This window comes from Calonectris borealis, chromosome Z, assembly GCF_964195595.1.
Source record: "Calonectris borealis chromosome Z, bCalBor7.hap1.2, whole genome shotgun sequence".
Classification (NCBI taxonomy): Eukaryota; Metazoa; Chordata; class Aves; order Procellariiformes; family Procellariidae; genus Calonectris; species Calonectris borealis.
Genome location: NC_134352.1, coordinates 56,570,801 through 56,584,558, shown reverse-complemented (window position 1 = coordinate 56,584,558; position 13,758 = coordinate 56,570,801). Strand labels below are relative to the sequence as shown.

Below are 13,758 nucleotides of genomic sequence, written 5' to 3'. Positions count from 1 at the left end.
GTAATCACCAATTAATGAATGGATGTGAATATACAAATCTATGTAAAATTAATTTCCTCATTCCTTTTCCTCCCCATGCATTTCTAAAATGCATTTAATGATCCAAAAACCTTTCATTATGACTTCTCTGCTCCTTCTTCCACTTTCACACCAAAACAAGTGCGGTTAAATAACAATCACTTCCACTGCAACCAATCAACATGCCAGAAACAATATTCCCATCATGTGAACCCCAGGAATTTCAGAGATAAATACTCATTGCTCAGGGCAGAAATTCCCCTGTTCTCTTATGAACACACATGATGCATTAAAAAATAAATGGTTTTTCATATGGAAATAAGACGTGTAACCGTATTTCACACCAATAAAGAAAGTAATTGAGAAAATATATGCAAGATGGGAATGATGCCAATGCAGCAAGAAGTCAAAATAGAAAGCCACTCCAGGTGGTGCAGCAAAGCTAGCTAGAATTTGAGTATAGATTAAGTGGGCAAAACCCACCAGCCTTGCACCTCTATGGGCAAAGAAGAGTCAGGCAGCAGCATTAACCATCCTGCTGCTCAGGAACTGGCCAGGAAGGGTACACACGGCATCAAAAGTGGTCTTCCAGCAGGCCTCGAGGTCCCAAAATAAACAGCATTTCTCTTACATTACAAAAGATTTTTTAAACATTTCCTCTTATTTGAAAGCCAACTCATTTTCTAGCTACATGCTTAAGCAAATAAATACCCAAGCAGTCCTCTCTTTCTGCCAAAAGCATCACAACATTCACAAGAAACAGTGTGGATTGTGTTAGAAGATACATTTCACTAATTAATTGACACCAATGCTGGGTCAGTAGTTTTTCAGAAGAACATTTATTTGGGAATGCTGATTGATAGACCAATTACAGTTTGATTAGCTGGAAATTGAAAGCCAACTGAAGATTTATTAACAGATGTTCAAACAGTAGTATATAATAAAAATAAGTTCAACCTAGATCAAATATGCTACTGCTGAACTCTTGACTTACCCTCTCAAATAAGCCATTGAAAACATCTCAGCAGAATAGAACAAGGATGTTAAAGCATGTGTTATGCAATTAAGAACTGTATTTAGCTGCCAAAGTAAACTTCCTGTTGATAATGTCAGCAATGACGACTGCCTATCATACTATACTAGTATTTCAATAAAGCATGAATTATAAATTCAGGCAAATATTAAAATTTATTCTGGGTTTTCTCAAGTGCCATTTTAGTAAGAATATCTATTTTCTTTTTACCCTTCTAAGTAAAAATTATTAAACTGTATATAGATTTTTGTTTTAAACTTCTGTGCTCAAAACACTTATTTAGGATGTTTCCAAATGATTCATGGTAAAATTCTTGGTAACCCTAAAGCCTTTTCAGGGGCCAAATCTCATTCAAGTCTCAGAAACAGACAGACTGAGACAAACTATATTCCCGAACTGTAAAGTAAAGCTAAATTTTTTGTGTAAAAGGCAGGATATAACAGTTAAAAGCACTCAGTTTAGCCTTAGACTCCTCATGCAAGTAACAGTAAAGAAAAAAGGCACAATGAAGAAAAGAGCCATTCAGGTGAAATAAAGAGAAACATTTTTCATCAAACCCCCAAGATTTGAGGATACTTTTCATCACTGTATCTCCATCTTCAGTCCAGTCAATACCAAATACCACCCAAAGAGAGGAACCTGTGCAATTTCATTGCTGCTCATACGAGATCATCACTCTTGGTGTTCATAACCAACAAAACCTGAATACATTATAATGTTAATAAAACATAATCCAGCCTCAAAAATCACTCTCCATTTGAACGTAACCTCTTTTTGGAAATGACATAACATTTCTTCTGCCTTGAAGCTCCTAGAGCAGTTTGCAGGTCTTCCATCCCACAGCTCCTGTGCATCCTGAAAATGCAATGAAGCTGTGGCAGCCTGACCTGAGCAGTGTGCTCTCGGTCGCATGTGCTTGCTATTAGAAGGGACAGGGCCGTGGTCACCCCTGGGGAAGAGAGACCCTTCCTTCTTTCGGGACCTGCTGGGCTAGTGGAGGAAGACAGGGCTGGAGAGACTGCAGGGTACAGCACAGTGCCAAGATGGAGCTGAAGAGATGGCAGTGGGCGGACAGACAGTCACATCTCAGGGGAGACAGACACAAAGACTTTGCAAAGGACTGGAGAGGACCGGGCAGGGCTTGCCACTGCATCCAAATCCCTGCACTGGTTGCCAGCAAAGACTCCATATAAGACCCTGTGGGATTTATGAATAAACGTTTTGATTTCTCCTCTTACTACTTTAACTTTTCTCTTTTTACGAAGCTAGCCCTATTTGTTATCCTGTTTTTTATAATGGCTAATTTGGAAAACTTACCTTAAGTCTTGGCCCAGCTATTGTACAATGGCCAACCAGCATTCTCTATCTCAGGCATTAACAGCTGCTATTTCCACAAACAACTGGAGAACTGAATCAGACATTGCACGGAGACAGCATTCCTGAAACCTTCTTGGGACTATTCAGCACAGCTATACCACTTACAGACCAGACTCAGAAATCACATCTGCCAAATTTAATTACTTACATTTTTAATATTACCTTTGACCAATAAGAAAAGGGAAGAACATCTCCTGAAGGTCAGTCTCTAGAAATGTCATGTGTACAAATGTACAGCCTTGTTATAGAGCAAGTAGGATAATTGACTGCAACGATTGGCAATTTACGCAATTTAAAATATCATGTCAGAAGAAACGTACTGCAGTGCTGCTATTCATTTATTCATTCATTCCTTGAAATCTGAATGATATGCATCCACAACAGAAAAAAAAGTCTAAGATACTCAATTAGCAAAGCATTTGCTAAAGTCCTAACTGTCGAAATACTGGTTCAGCCTGAGCAGACAATAAAATTCATGATAGGAGTTGAATGGAACAACTTCCACTACAGAATAGGGTAATTGCTCCAGAAAGGAATTCCTCTTTCTGATCATCTTGTCATAAAGGCTTATAAAATGGGGTTTTTTTTGGTGAAAAGACAGCAGTAGCAAAAGTGAATCATGTTCTGTTTCAGCCTATTAATGTGTCAAATAGTTAGACTAAACAGGGATAGATTTCTCTACACAGCCCAGGGAAAACCACTTAAACCAGTGATTTCATCAACTGCATGGTATCTGTAGAACTGACCACAGAAAACACCAATGAACTCAGATTTTTATCACAAGGAAAGGTTCCATTTCATCTGTTTAGAGCGGCAACAGGAGAATATTGCCGGGACACGTGTTTTGGTTTTGTTTTTTTCACAAGAGTCTACATATCAGCTATATCCTCTATCACGAGACTGAGGGGAAGGGCTCAGAGAAGGAAAGAGCTCATTCCCTGCTCCTGCCCCAGGCCCTCCTGCCTTTCATGATGCGAGATGGGTTCCTTATACCCCCTTCCCATTTTGGGGGGACTATGGAGCTGACTTCCAACTTCTAGAAACAATTCAACAGCTTCAGCAACAAATGTAGCCCTGTGACAGCCAAACACTACTAGTCCTATCTCCTATCTCTCTCTAGAACCACCAGCCGCAAAACAGCTGAAGAGCATGCTTGCCACCTGCAGAATTTCACAAACATCGGTAAAAAATGGCAATATTTGACTTAGCCCCATAAATATGATGGTTAAATGCAGACAACAAACTTCTCTAGCTGTTCACCCAGTCTCAAAAATTTTCCCCCTTTATGAATAACCTCAATTTTTATTTTAAGACAATGAACAGAAATTGTTTATTGGTTTTGCAAGATCAACTATCAATCAAAGACAAATTAGGAGATCAAAATCCCACCTCGAGGCACCAGAACTGAAGATGTTTCTTTGCTGAAATACAGAAGTAGTACCATTTTACCATCAAACAAGTTTCACCGGTAAAGTCACAGCAGTCAATAATGACTATTTTACCATAATTCTGTTTACCCAACAAGTTTACCATGGGAGATAAAAGATAAAAAACACACTTTGCTGCTGCAGTTCATATTAATACAGTTTAAAAGACTACAGTAAGCATTTCATGGCAGTATATTTGTTCTGGTACCTCACTGTTCATACCACATTTAAATTTTTTTTGTGTGTTCAAGAGAGAATAATCTCCCCATTTACTTATTCACTATAGACACTTACATCACACCCATCACTATGTATTATATTTTCATCACTGTCATTATGACTTGCATTGTAGTGATGCCCAGAGGCTGCAGTAGCAGTTGTGTCTGTCACTGAGCAAACAGAAAATAATGGTCTTCACCATGAATCCAAACAGAGAAGACAGACAAACGGAGAGAGTGAGAATAGGGGGACATAGAGCTAAAACGGGACACAATAGTTCAAGAAGCTCCAGAAGCAAGTACCACAGCAGAGACCAAAATAAAATTCTGCCATGCTGATGCGAATACCGAGTTTTGACAACAACATCAATTGAGCCATGTTTGTACATCTGCATCTCTGCATTCCCTGCCCATTGTCCCACCTGCTGCACCCAATACATACTCAGCTGGTATCTCAAGTCTGCTGAAAAGATGATCTACACTCTTACAACTAGCAGTGAAGGACAGACTCCACTAATTCAAGTGTAAGGTAACACACAATGCCTGCAAACATCTCACTGGCCTGAGGTGAAATTTGCCCTAGAAGGGATAAGTGGTACAGAAACACAGACAAAGGAACACGTGCAGGCTATCTATAACCCAGTTAGAAACAGGTCAGATACATTTTAAGGCAGTTTATTGTCCAAGCTAAGCCAAAGTTCAAATATGTAAGCATGGTCCTTTAAAAAAAGTCATACTAATTCCCCTAGCTTCCTTGAACTCTGAGACAGAACTAATTATCAAATTCAGCTTCAGAAAGATCAGCCAGAAGTAAAATAGAAAAGAAAAAAATCTCATTGGTGCAGACAATTCCCCCTTTTATTCACAGAGGTATTATAGAATCATAAAATCACAGCATATCTCAAGTTGGAAGGGACCCATAAGGATCACTGAGTTCTACTCCCTGCTCCTCGCAGGACTACTCCAGGTATTTACAACTATGTGAGAACCCTGAAAGTAAATGAAAGACCATTTTTGCACTTTATGTACAGAAATGATGCCAGAAGAGCAGCTTCTCTTCTCGTTGTTTTCCATGGACGAGGGGTAGGACAGAGCAGCTAAAACAAAGCAAGCAGTTGGTATGCTTCCTGTTCGCCATCATCAAACGGGTCTGCAGCAGTGGGGACCAAATGAAGGAACACATTACCCTGGTGAAGATCATGTTGTAGTACTGCTAGGAAAAGCAACACAGCTCAAGAAGAACACAATGGTAATATGCAAAAAAGCCAAATCCATCTGCAAAATTCAGTATTTGCACACATCTATGCTTAACTGTGCACCAGGCTGCTTTTTGGCCCCTTGCTCCTCCACATAAAGGTACAACGAACCTGTTCTCTCTCTGTAGGTGCATATACAGCCCTGAAATTAATTTTGTGTTTGACATCAATAAATTGTATTTCAGGTGGAGATCTCAAAGCACTGTATAAGTGTAAAAATAACTTCTCCAAGATTTGACAATGAAAAGAATAGAAGCACAGCAAATTTAAGTGACTTACCCATGTTCACACCAAAATACTCAAACCTTACTTCACTCAGAGGGAGATGTGGCCTCAATGCAGTTTTCAAGAATTTTTTGGTACAAAACTTCCAGAACTTTCATATTTCAACCGGAGTTTTATTCCAAATTTCTCCTATGAAAAGGTGGCTGAAACATGCATATCTCTGCATGAAAACAGATTTTGTTAGTGCCATCTCCTGGTGATAAAACAAAACTGAAAAATCATGCACTAAGCTGAAGATTCTCAAACAAAGTAAAGTGAAAATATAGTTTGGTCTGTTTTGGTTTACTTGTTTATGATGGCTTGACCTGAGGCATCAAATTTTCCTCTCTGCAAACTTGAAGGAGGATACAAAATTCATCAGCCATTTTTAGGATGACATAAGTGCAGATACATAAGCATCCTTTAATCAGTGACAATGGAGAAAAAAACAGGAAATGCTACATTCCTGGAAGTCACCCTCTCAGGAAGGTACATCTGCCTTGGTTTTATCCTTTGGGAATTTTCCTGGGGAGGACACTCAAAGGCATACTGAGATCTCCACCGGAGGTTGTCCATGGGGTCATGAGCTTGGTGTAGCCTCCCCCATCCAGCTTGCCCACACTTTCTTTGCAGCCTTCCAGCTGGAGATACTCTATGGGTGCTACTGACAACAGCAAGCTGTCATCATGGTGAAAACAGGTGTCATAAAGCTATTGATAAATACACCCTATCACCTTCAACTGGTTTGCCCTTGTCTGAAAGAATAATATTTGGTCTAAGAAAATTATAAAATACGAGCTTTACTTAAATCTGCCCCTTCGCTATACTATATTTTGGATAGCTGCAATTCATTTTAAAGCTCACTGTCCAGGCCCACAAAGCAGAGGATAAAAGTATAAAGCTGGGTATGAGAGAAGTTAAATTACACTCTTAACACAGAATGGCTAAGTGTTGGCAATATGCCTAATACTCTTGAGGGATTTTACAGTTCCTGTGTAAAGTAGATCCTTTTTGGCATTAAGCCTAACACTCTTCAGGGAATTTTTGTAAGTTGCCTGGGGCCTTCATTACACATAGTCCAACATGCGTTTCGGTATCACCAGCTATTTTTATTTTCTTAAACATTTTGTTCTTAAACAAAAGTCTGAACGCTTAAGATAAGGACTTTAAAAGTACAGAGTCAAAGTCAATGTTAATCACGGCCTTCCATCATTTGTGTCCAAGAGCTGCCTGAACATCATTTATGTTCAGGAGTTGAACCATGACTGAAACGTGACAGGTAGGAAAAAAAAAATTAACCTGAAATAAGCACTCCAAAGGAATGTCTTGCAACAGGAATCTGTGCACCACCTTTTACATAAAAATGAAGTAAACCTCTTGTACATTCTATGAGAGGCATACCAGGAACCACAGTGAACCACAGTTCTCAAACCTGACCAGGATTGCTGGTCATCCAGCCCCTAAAACTAACTGCAGAATTAAACTCGGGGAGTCTCATGTTCTCAGCTATGTCTTTTTGGAAAGTCCTAGACCAGACAAAAGAATCCACCAAGACCCATCCCTACTGTCTTCGGACTGGATTTCCCCAACAACTGCCAGAGCTGTAAGTTACTATTTCTTTGCCTCGATGGATCCTGTGTTGTTTTTCAAGCATATCAAGGCCACTGAAGCATATGCAATGCTGGAAAATGTGTCATGCTGGATAAAACTAAGATCATTATCACTTAATCACTTTGCTGTACCTAAACATCATCAATAACTAGACTTTAAAACTGCTGACAATTGATTATAGAACACAACTGAAAAAGAAAATGTCTTGAGTCAAGCTTTCTGTGTAAGGAACTGCACAGAATACTGATGAACATCTTTTTTCAGACTGTGCCAACTGACACATAAAAACAACAGTACCACAGAGCAAAATAAGTATGTTAAAGAGGTTTCAAGTGTGGCTCAAGCTGCTTACTGATTAACACTTCTGCATATAACACTCCACACAGACCTGTGTGGTTATTGTTCAAAAGTGAAACAAGGCTCTCCTGGCAACTGCAGACAAAGGATCCTCCCTGACCAAGTTCACAGTTCTCACACAGCTTAGCAGCATTGGAGCTGCTGCTTCTTCCAGAGCCTCTGGGGGGGAAAAAAAATCCCAATCCCAAGATTTAACGCCTGTCTTCTATTTCCAGGATAAGGAAGAGCCTTAATGATCTCCAACAGGAAACATGCTCATCTTACACACGAACGTTAGCTAACTGACTCATTTTACTTGAAAAAATTTACAGTCACATTTGCAAGAAAATAGGAAATAAAATACATAATGATTTTTCGTGTCAAGGAAGAAACTTAACACAGCAGGAACGACAGAAATGGAAGATGACAACTGTCTTTTCAATGGCCCTGGGAAGGAGAACAAAAGGGGTTCATGCCTATCTGCACAAGTGTCTGCATTTCTTAGAAACAAATATCCAGATTTGCTTCTTCAAGTCCACCTCAAGTATTCTGATGTCCGCTCTTCACGACTGTAACATAGGCTTAGTCACATACCCACACGTTGACTACACTGGTTTTAGCGGAGCAGTCAGGGTGGAATAAAAGGCCAGAGTGGTTTCCAAGGCTTGAAGTCGCCACGTGTGCAGTGTCACCCAGGGAGAACAGAGGACGCAAGGAGATGGCTACGGCTCTCATGACTGAGAGCTGCTCACAATTTCTGGAAAGTCGTGCCAGACATACCAGCTCAAACCACAATCACAATAAGGAAGACCAAAAGCCAGGCTGACAGGCTGCCTCTCCCCTCCCCATATCCCTGTTGGATCTCTCCACCAGGTTATGAGCACAGTGGCCGGAGGTGCAGCAGCTGCACCACCTCCACCAACAGCACCTCAGCACACAATTTCGGTCACAATGGAAATTCTCCATCAGCCAAATCCAAGCTGCTTTAAGACTACAATATGTTGTCTTACAGGACAGGAAAATCCACTCCTAAACTTTGAATGAACTGCCATAAGCATGTTAAGCATGATCACGGCGATTCAGACCAAGGATCCAACTCTCCCAGCAGGACCCTCCCCCAGTGCTGCTTACAAATAATGCTGAGGGAAAAATACAAGGTGTCCTGCCGAACTACTCCCACAGCCACCTTCCGCAACCACCTACACCAGCAGGGATATGTTTATCTTTAATACCTCTTGATGGACTTCAAAAACATATTTTCATTCACTGAGAAACCAGTATAGGTGTTGAACATAATGGTCCTTTCAGAAAATATGTGTTGTTTTTAGAAAGATTCGGGACTTTTATTACTACATGAGACATGAGAACACTCAGGATATGCCTGAACATAGTCCAGCTCACACTCACAAGTCCATTATCTGCACAGAGGAGTGAATAAGACAAGCAACAAGAACAGCTACTAGGTTTTCTAGAAAACAAAATACTATTCAGTTGTGTATAAAGTGCAGATAGGCTGGTAATAAATTCTTCAATACATAACTTTTGGACATCACTACATTTAGATCACAGTTCTAATTTGAAGTATCCGAAATCTACACAATTTTTAAAAAAATCCCTTCTTGATAGAACACTCAGTAGAAATTTTTAAAATTATATTATTTTTCATTAAAAGACTTCTGTCAAAAGATCTGCGATGATGAGACAAGTTGAAGATCAGTGCTGGCCAAGTTATGGTCTTGTGTCTTCCTTTACTGTTGTCACCCTTCTCCCCTTTCTGCTCATTCCTGCCTGATGTCTCTCTAGCTCACTTTCACCTCAGTAGATACTGTCAGTAAAGATCTCTTTCTAGGCCTGAGTAAATCTAAAAGGTGTGAAACTGATTATTCACAAAAAATGGTCAAATACGCATATCAAACAAAATGAGAGACTGTAGATTTCCAATGCCAAATATGAATATGTGTACTGTTATGCCTGCATTTTGCACCTAATTTCTATGTGAAAGTATCTAATATATGTACACAAAAGTGTACACTCCTAGCAAAAAAAAAAAAAAAAAAAACACTGTACTGGCACATTTCAACACTGAAAAAAATCCACCATTATACTATTTTCTTTTTCATATGCACAACATAGTACTAGAAAGTATATATACCATCAGTACCACACAGGAAGAAAAGTAACGAAAGTCAGAGATGTACACCAGTGCATGTTCAGACTCGCTTTTTTTCTCCATACAGTAACACAGCACAATGTGCTTCAGGTTCTCATCATGCACGGAAGTGTAACAGTTACTCTTAATGTGACTTAGGTGGCATGCTTTCTAAAAATCATCTCCTTTCAAAGCTTTGTAACATTATACAAGACAAAGGGAGCCTTCAGGCAAAGTAAAGACTCTCTGCGTGTTGTGGTAGATTATTACTGTTCTCTTTTCACGCACTCAGCACCACCTCCTGTCAAAGAAAAAACCTCTGTAAAAAATCAGACACACAATTGGATTCCCCCAAAATGTTCTACTCTTTCCTCCATCCTAAACTGAAGCTTCTGGGGTTTTTTTTCGAACTGTTTTATCTATTATTGAAAGAATGCAGGGAAACTATTCCAAAACCACCAGCAAGTCATTTTGTTGTGTATTTTGCTGCTTTCACTATCACATCTATTTTAAAGTAAAAAAACAAAAAACAACAAAAACCAACTTTGAATAGTGCAAACTTCTGTAACTGATACTGAGATAACTGTAAAAGGAAAACTTGAGATGAAGATTTAACTAAAGTAAGTACCTACCAAAAGACAGTTCCCTCCACATACCTGCCACTAGAAAAGGACAAAATATGAAAGAGCTGCACAAGCATAAACTACATGAATAGTTTTATAAGGTTTACAATCTTATTTACATACGTGCTATGCCTTATACAGCATAACAAGGTTCAAAGTCTTAGAAAATTATCTGGACATGACCAAGTGAATGAGATTTAGCTCTTCCTCATAGTGGGTACGTTCCCAGCACGCATAAGCTTCAACTCTGTAAGTGGTCCTGCTAATAACAAGAACTTAAAAGCATGAGGAATGACTAATCCCAATCCATAGAAACACAGAATCTGAAGTCTGTGTCTGAAGTCCACAGCATCTTATCTAACCAGCACTGTTTATACATAAGCTTCCCTCATGCCAGCCCTTCAACTGAATTCTCTACTCACTATCCCACAAAATAGCAGACTGCTTTACATATGTAAGAGCTAATCAGGCCAAGAAGGAAAGATGGAAATGACAGCAGCTAAGAACAGAGCAGTCAGGCACAGCAGATCAAAATCCCCAAACCAAGGGCATTAAACTAGGTGATGCTCTCTTCACCCTGTGATGCTGCTCTGCAACACATACTGCAGGTGGACTAGCTGTTATGTAGGGCTATTTCAGAGATCCCAGCGTGGATTTCCTGTTTTTAGGCATGTAATTTTGAAGACAGCAGGAATCAGGCTCTACCTGTAATGAAAGAGAGAGAGAAAAGTTCCTCCAAAGCTCATCATGTGAGGAGTCCACCTCTCTTTGCTGTAGCAGAAGCTTAAAGCTATATGCTGTGAATTACACCCACCACCACCACCAAGTGAGCACCAGACGGGTGATCTCAGAGGTCACCCAATGAATATGTGTATGCGTTACCATTGGTCTGACTCAGCAGAGCACTCAAGCATGCAGTTAACTTTCAACTTGTTCTGAAATGATACTGCTTTCAAGGCTGCAAGCCTTGCCGAAAAGGGATGGACTTCCTAAGTTTTCAAAGGGAAATAGTGGAGAAAAACAGAAAACGGAGAGAGGCAACACACTTGGAATAAAATGGGAAATCTCTGTCTCCTTTCCTGCACTTTCACCCAGACATCAACCCAAGCTTTTCTTGGTATTTTAAACCACTTAATTCTTTTCTATACATTAAATTCTCATGTCTATGTACATTCACTTCCAAACGTATGATACCAAAATTCCTTCAAAAGAGTATCCCCATCTCCAGCATGACCAGAGTCAAGAAGTACTGAAAACCTAAAAGTTGTGTTGACTTCAAAATCCCAAGAGCAGACAGTCAAGTACTTTCTCATAGATAGGTAAGTCTCTGACGCACAAGCACTTACTCACAGAGGACCAGCCTCCAAATTTTGTGAGGGCTATGCATCATTATTTTCTACAGCATAAACAGTGGTTCCAAAAAATGGATTGCAAATCTATGGTCAAGACATGCCTCCAAAGTGCTTTACAGCTTGTCTAGCCTAAGCACTCTAAAAAGCATGACTACATTGCTGCTTTCATCAGTAAGCAGCTGTTAGTCACCAGTGGAAAGCTGTGTTCATGCATCCAAGAAGGAGTATTTCAGATAGCACTCACAAAATTCCGGTGCCACAGAACATAAAATGACTATCTGGATTTGTTGAGTCAAGAGGCTAGGTTAGCAAAGCAAAGTCACACTACACCGTTTATAAAGAATCTTAGGACAGCACAAGGATTCTGAGCAACTGCTGTGTAATACAAAGCCCCTGGGAATAATCAAATTATGAATTACTTTTGTGGAAAATAGCAAAACATTTTGGTTCAGTATCTCGTCCTTTGTAGTAGAAGAGTGGTAAAGAAGAGACTGGATTCCATCTACTAAAACCAATACCATCTGGGTATGTGATATTGGAGAAGAAATGCTATTACTAATAGCAATAGAAAAAGGAGTCTTACCTTCACCTGTGCATGGGGAGAAAGTATTTCCAAATTCTTGCTGTTTTGGCTTTAAAGACTGTGGGGCTGGCAGTCCTGGGGGCTGTGGGACTTGTAATAAAGGCTTCCCATTTGTAACCACTTGTTTCCTGCAACTTAGAGCAGGGAAGTGAATAGTACTGTCAATGATGTTGCTCTGAGGAGCTACCCCTTCTCCAAGGGGCATCTTTAAGTGTAGGCTGGCAGACAAGTTTCCAATAGCTGGGCTTGGGGTGCTGCTATTTGAAGATGGGCAGGGCGTTCCTGCATGAACTCTGATAGGTGGAATCTGCTGTCCACTGATCATCCTAGGTCCATGAGAAATACCTGTTGTCCGATGGCTCACACTGCATGACCTCCCATTCATTTTTAAGAAGTTAATGTAATCAAAGTGTGTTTTTACAGACCCACAGCTATGACTGATATCAATCCAAAGTCAGTAAGTAATCCATTGTGTATTACACCTGTTTAAAAAAAATACATAAATAAAAATAATTGATATTGTAGTAAATGTCTACATTTAGTAGAAAGAGGACTGCACATGACTATTAACTTTCTGACATTACTGGTTACAAGAAACAAGGTACAAGCACTTTCTCAGTCAGGGAGAAAGAACAAAGCCAAGCAATGACTTAGAGCTGTAACACGGAGAAAACCTGCCTCTTCAAAAGCTGAAGTTTGCAATAAGGTCAGCTGCCTTCACATTAACTAAACCAGCCATGAAATTAAGTGAATGCTGACCAAGTGCAAGAAGGCAGCCAGGAGTGAAGAGACTCTCTGATAGGGAGCTGTCATTAGGATGAACATGGCTATCACCCCTTTTTCTGCCATCTCCTCAGTCTGTTAATTAAAATGGTGCTGAAAAGCACAAACAGTAGGCCAGCACTATGCAGATATAGACAAAACAGAAAAGAGATACCAGTTCACATTCTAAAGGATGTGCATACCACAAAATTAATAGGGAACAACAAAACCATAGAAATGCCTCTATGGTCCTTCAAACTCTGTAGCACTTCACAATAGAAAAGTATTGCAAGAAAGCACAGCACAGAAGTATTCATAAACATAACTGCAATCACTTCAAAAGCGGATGCTTATTGTAAGCCTATAAATATGCCATAATTTAAATGTAATCATAGAGTAGCAAATTTTCAAGGACATGTTTCAAATACTACCAATAATTTTATGAACTCTGACTTTTCGTCACGTATGTTTTCCTGTTACTTAAATCTTAGAAGACAAGACTGGTAAGGGGTTTGAGAGATCATCTCAGCCACAACCTACCCCAAGGCAGAATCAACTAGATCTAAACATTTCCTGACATAAAAAAGATTTGTAGGCAAAAGCTGCACTTGTCAGTGTAAATCTGTGGGCTAAGATATCGCACAGATGGGGTAATTTTAGCCCTAACTCAGCTGAACAGCACATGCCCAACTTTCATCACTAGGTTCATATGTTTAACATTAAGCACATGCTTAAGTAGTTTGTTCAAT

General features: G+C 39.7%; 1 protein-coding gene across 1 annotated transcript in view; it reads right to left on the bottom strand.

The window, feature by feature from the left end:
• The window catches only part of GLIS3 (GLIS family zinc finger 3), a 186,728-nt gene extending 174,096 nt beyond the window's left edge, over nt 1–12,632 (bottom strand). The window contains exon 1 of the mRNA XM_075136275.1: nt 12,248–12,632. Within this exon, the coding sequence (XP_074992376.1) occupies nt 12,248–12,632 (385 nt within the window). The remainder of the gene's footprint in view (nt 1–12,247) is intronic.
• Between the last annotated feature and the right edge of the window lie 1,126 nt (nt 12,633–13,758).